This window comes from Mitosporidium daphniae, assembly GCF_000760515.2.
Source record: "Mitosporidium daphniae strain UGP3 chromosome Unknown contig-208, whole genome shotgun sequence".
Taxonomy (NCBI): domain Eukaryota; kingdom Fungi; phylum Microsporidia; genus Mitosporidium; species Mitosporidium daphniae.
In genome coordinates this window covers 1-5,365 of record NW_013546613.1, presented here as the reverse complement: position 1 = coordinate 5,365, position 5,365 = coordinate 1, and the positions used below count along the sequence as shown (strand labels likewise).

General features: G+C 41.8%; 5 protein-coding genes across 5 annotated transcripts; 3 read left to right on the top strand and 2 right to left on the bottom strand.

Annotated features, from left to right (window-relative positions):
- DI09_208p50 (Hsp60-like protein) lies at window positions 1–1,709 on the bottom strand (the record flags this gene model as incomplete). Its single annotated transcript, XM_013383104.1, has 1 exon — window positions 1–1,709. A coding segment is annotated over one exon (1,709 nt), but the record flags the coding sequence as incomplete, so codon positions are not given.
- A 376-nt stretch (window positions 1,710–2,085) lies between these two features.
- Window positions 2,086–3,124, bottom strand: DI09_208p40 (uncharacterized protein; the record flags this gene model as incomplete). Its single annotated transcript, XM_013383103.1, has 2 exons — window positions 2,086–2,335; window positions 2,361–3,124. The coding sequence occupies 2 exons, from the start codon at window positions 3,122–3,124 to the stop codon at window positions 2,086–2,088; spliced, it is 1,014 nt and encodes a 337-aa protein (XP_013238557.1).
- A 159-nt stretch (window positions 3,125–3,283) lies between these two features.
- DI09_208p30 (uncharacterized protein) lies at window positions 3,284–3,621 on the top strand (the record flags this gene model as incomplete). The annotated part of the gene is made up of 3 exons (XM_013383102.1): window positions 3,284–3,406; window positions 3,449–3,517; window positions 3,580–3,621. The coding sequence occupies 3 exons, from the start codon at window positions 3,284–3,286 to the stop codon at window positions 3,619–3,621; spliced, it is 234 nt and encodes a 77-aa protein (XP_013238556.1).
- Window positions 3,622–3,628: 7 nt separating this feature from the next.
- Window positions 3,629–4,591, top strand: DI09_208p20 (uncharacterized protein; the record flags this gene model as incomplete). Its single annotated transcript, XM_013383101.1, has 1 exon — window positions 3,629–4,591. The coding sequence occupies one exon, from the start codon at window positions 3,629–3,631 to the stop codon at window positions 4,589–4,591; it is 963 nt and encodes a 320-aa protein (XP_013238555.1).
- Window positions 4,592–4,744: 153 nt separating this feature from the next.
- Window positions 4,745–5,365, top strand: DI09_208p10 (uncharacterized protein; the record flags this gene model as incomplete). The annotated part of the gene is made up of 1 exon (XM_013383100.1): window positions 4,745–5,365. A coding segment is annotated over one exon (621 nt), but the record flags the coding sequence as incomplete, so codon positions are not given.

Genomic DNA, 5,365 nt, shown 5'->3' with positions numbered 1-5,365 from the left:
CCCATGCCACCCATGCCACCCATGCCACCCATACCGCCCATTCTACCTGAGGGCTCTGAAACCGGAGCATCTACAATCATAGCATCCGTAGTTGTCAATAGGGAGGCAACACCTGCGGCATCATTAAGAGCAGTGCGCACAACCTTCAGCGGGTCGATAATGCCTTGCTCCAACATATTGACATATTTTGCTGTTGAAGCATCATACCCATAAGAAAAGTCATCCGAGCACTTTAATAACTCTGCAGCGACATCAGAGCCATGTCCGCCGGCATTGTTAATAATGGTACGCAGAGGAACCTGAATGGCTTCAATAATGATACGAATGCCAATCGCAATCGACGCATTCTTCTCATTGGCCACCAGCTGCCTGAGAATAGGAACAGCTTTGATGAGAGCGGAACCACCACCAGGTATAAATCCTTCCTCAACGGCAGCCCTTGTGGCGTTAAGTGCATCCACAACTCGGTCTTTTTTTTCACCAACCTCAACCTCAGAGCAACCGCCAACTTTGATAACAGCAACGCCACCGCTAATTTTGGCAAGTCTTTCTTGAAGCTTTTCTTTTTCATAGTCCGAGGTGGTTTTTGAAATTGAATCACGGATCATCTCGCAGCGTTCGTGAATGTGCTCATGAACTCCTCCCCCATTGAGAAGAATGGTATTATCCTTGGTAATGGTCACTGATTTTGCACTTCCAAAATAAGAGGTGTCTGCATCTTGGAGCTTGGAATAGTATTCATCATTAAACACGGCGCCACCGGTAAGCACGGCAATGTCTTCCAAGATGGCTTTGCGGTTGTCACCAAATCCCGGAGCCTTTACGGCACATACGGATACCTTTGATTGTATCTTGTTGATTATCAGTCCAGCAAGAGCATCCCCATCAATGTCCTCTGCAATGATCAGCAAAGGACGTCGTTCACGAGCAGCTTTTTCCAGACTAGGAAATATGTCTTGGAATAAAGAAATCTTTTTCTCGCAAAGCAAAATATATGGATTTTCCAAGTAAACCTTTTGGGACTTGGCTTCATTCACAAAATAAGGAGAGATAAATCCACGATCAAACTGCATGCCTTCCGTTACAATTAACTCATCTTCCATTATTTTGCCATCTTGAACGGTGATCACACCTTCCTTTCCAACCTTTGACATGGCCGTTGAAATAAGCTTGCCAACATGTTGATCTCCGTTTGCAGAAATCGTGGCAACTTGAGAAATCTGCTCACTGGTGGTGATTTTGGTGGAGTTTTTCTTTAAGAACTCGATTACCTCATTGACGGCAATTTGAACACCCTTTCTGAGCTCAGATGGATTAACTCCATAATACATGGACTTTAAGCCTTCTGTAAATATTGCTCGAGCAAGGACGGTTGCAGTCGTTGTACCGTCTCCGGCTATCTCATTGGTTTTATTAGCCACATCTTGAACCAACTTTGCGCCGAGATTTTCAAACTTGTCTTGAAGTACAACAGCCTTGGCTACAGTGACACCATCTTTGGTAATTTTGGGTGCACCATAGGGTTGCTCGATGATTACATTTCGGCCCTTTGGACCGAGCGTAACCGCGACGGCATTTGCCAAAATGTCGATTCCTTTGGCCATTGCTGCACGGCCATCAATACCAAACTTGATGTCTTTGTGTGTGCTGAAGCCTCTTTTAATGACCTGTCCGGTAGATGTTAAGATAACTTTTGAAGGGCGAGACATGAAAGCAAAAATAAAGTTTCCAGAATTAAGAAGGAACGAATAGAAGTGCAAATTGTAAAACCAACCCTAATTACCCAATTTGCTTTAATTAAGCAAAATCCAATTATGGTGTCAAGATTTCTTTTGAAAACGGGGTTAAAATTAAAACTAACGCTTCATTATGCTAGTAAATCTTTAGATGTGAAAAAGCCGAAGCTTGATTTATATATTAGATGTGTAGGCATTATCATTTACCACTCCTGGTAGAAAATGGAAGGCGTGAAAATTTAGAAATACCCATGGATAATTAAAAGGCCGTCGGGAGAAATGGATTTGTATGCAAAGAATGTCACCCTTGAATTGCGCTCACATGTCACTCTTGAACTGCATTTGCAGGTCATTCTTGAATGTATCTATATAGTTTGAAATCAGTGTAATATTCCTGTTTGGTTGTTGGATCGATGTGAAAGTCCAAATAGCATCGCTCACACCAAAAGCAAGGAACTTCAGGAGCCAGCAGGTCGTTGAACGTTATGTATTTGGCAAAGTATACCTCACAAAGCCTACATTTTCTGCGTTTAATTTTTTGATAGAAGAGAGAATAGGGATATGATCTTGTCTTTGATAAATGGTATTGATGCACAAGTCTAGAAAATTAACGGAAATGCTAACCTGAGCTCATTAAACGTAAAAAGATGTTCGCAGTTCCCATTGTGGAAAAATAGATACAATTTGTCTAACTGGAATGAAATATTCTCAAAGCAAATGGAAGACATGTCCTTAACTGTCAAGTTTTGAGGAGGCGAGCCCGGGGGTATGTAAAATTTTGAATCAGACATCTTTTGCCGATTTTTTAGCCATGCAATGATCGAAGAAACAGGGTCTGAACAGCTAGAGTCATTGCACGTGTAGTCGATAAAGAAGGTGTCTTCGATAAAGAAAAAAGATGGGAGCTTTGTAAATTTAACTCCTGACGTATCGTTTGGGTCTTTTGGAAGGTTTAGCGGAACCAAACTACTTTCCGGGTCGACAATCGTTTTGGCAGCATCTTCGTATATCGAATTGCCATAACAATAAATTTGGGTTTTAAACTCGAAAAGCGAATTCTTGTTTGTAAGAATAACCTCTTGCGCTACTTTTGGACAAACAAAGGAGTCTTTTTTATGAGTGCTATCGGAGCACATTTCATGTGGACATGAAATTACAGATTGCCATAAAGAGGCAAAGATTAAAAGATCAGATCCCGGAGTCAGGTTGCTCTGCTGAGCAGGATCATCTACAGACGCTGCTAAGATATGCTGGTAATCAGAGGTGCCATCCGCGGACGCATCCCCCTCGTCAGCCACCAACTGGTTGCATGCGGTATCAGTGTTCGATTCGGGATCAATATTTGAAGCCGAGGAATACTTTGCGATTATTGGCTGCAGCATATGCATTGTAGGATTTAGCAGCAAATCATTTACATGCTTGAGATGATCGGCGATTTTATGGCTGTCAAAAAGAGAACCGATGCTAGCAGAATACAAATCTAAAATGAAACAAGAAGAAAACCTGCTTTCAGCTTGTCGATGGGTGTTCCCGTTTGCATTTTATCGATGATTTTCGAAATAAAGTTTTCAGGCGCAACCAAGGAGCATGATAGCATCTTTCCAAGCGGATCTTTAGTTAGGGCGTTGGAAATGCTACCTGGATGTATTTTGCTTTCCACGGAGGACAGCGTCTCATCAGATATTGAGATGTAGAATTCATTATCCAAAAAGTCGATCATTGGCGGAAATTCAGACCTAAGTGCATTGATTGACATCGCTTTGGTTGGTCAGAGGGTTAGGGTAAAAGGCAAATGTTAATTTCATTTGTCAGTTGTTGGTAATTTCAAGTTAAATTATTTAAGAATTTTGCATTTCACTGGCCAGTGCTTTCTCAACTTTCTTGAATTTATTATGGATGCTGTAGCTGTGGTTGGATCTACACCTGCTCAAAATATGATCACTAGAGCTTGCCAATTAACTGTTTTTGGATGCATATCATCTCTCGCTGTCTTTTGGCTGAAAAAGTTTGCTCCATCTGAAAATTGGAAAACATCGAAACACAAGTCTGTGAATGGCGTCATCAGCACCATGCTTAGTGACGCCTTATCGCATTTTCTATACGCTTGCCTCTTCTTTATTGGTATAAAATCGTTAACGTCGATTTCTCAAACCATTGCGGTAGAAACACCTGCGGTCAAGTTTTCCTTTTTCCATAGGTTTTCCATCCGATTTCTTCTCCCAGAAATCAGTTTTGGCGACTACCTGGCCATTGACATCACCATTTTTTTGTGTAAGGGCATATTTTCTTTCGTGAAAACCTTGTATGGCCGCTGTTTCAATTATTGGGCATATGCCGCTTTCTCGGCGTTATTTGCCCTTATTTTCCCCTCTCTGCTCATGGTGTCATTATCGGTACTAAATCCGGTGCGAATTTCCGGAATCCTTCATGCTGATATTATGATGTTCCTTTTGGCCAATCTAAACGTCTACTTTGTTTGGCTCCTTATTCCGAGCATCTTTATCTTTAATATGCTTCCGCTTACCGGGGAACTCAATGATCCCGTTAAAACTTTCCTTTACGGGCTGTTTGTATGTGCCCTCGTTTACGTACCTTTAAATGATATCCTTAGTGCCATAATAAAGGCTGGGGGCATAGCGGCAATATCTGAAAACTCTCCGCTTGTTTTTCTTCTCCATGCTATATTGTATGGCCTCATATATTCCTTCGGATATAAGACGCTATTTATGCTTAATTCATGCATCAACTCATACTTCGATTCCGAAGTTGCTCCCTTCAACCCGGTTGCCGATGACTTTTCAGGATCTATAGTTACGATCTTTTCCGGCCCATTTTTTAAAATTAAGCACCCGTAAATACAATTAAATCTTTACATGTTTTAAAGTTAATACCCCAATTGGTCTAGTATGGATTACAAAAGTTATATTTCCATTGGCTTTATTTCGAGTAATCGCGTAGAGTGAGATACAGAGAAAAGTATATAAGTATGGATTTCTCAAGTGCAGTTAATGCACTTATCGTTCTTCTTTTTCGCATTGTCCTTGGTTTTTTGCTCTGCCAAATCCATAAAAGGCGAGGATTTATTGTTGAAGACTTTGCCGGATTCCAAAAATTCTCCTGCCTGCAATATGACCCCAGTTAGTCCAAAGGCCATCAAAGATGGCGATGAATACTATACTGTCGAGTTTTTTGATGAAAGAAAGCCCTCAAAAACGCCCTCAAAACGCCTTTCTACTGATATCGAAGAGCCGGCTCACCACCATACCACCAAACGCAATGGTGGTGAGTCTTCTCCTTATGGAGGTTCTGAAAACCGTCGACCGAATGTCCAGATCTTCCCAATTCAGCAATCTAGCGGTTGTTGTCCATCTGATGTTAATAATTCCGGATTGGGCGGGAGATTAAGATCTAAAAATGCCCCCAAATTGCAGCCCCAATCAATACCACCTTTTAACGCGTTGGGACAGCCATCCATGACATATCCACCTAAACCCAATCAGCCAGAAGCACCTACTCAAACAACATCACCAAAACCACATACCCCAGTTACACCAACACCACAAGCGCCTCCTTCAGCCCCATCAACACCACAAGTGCCTCCTTCAGCCCCATCAACACCACAAGCGCCT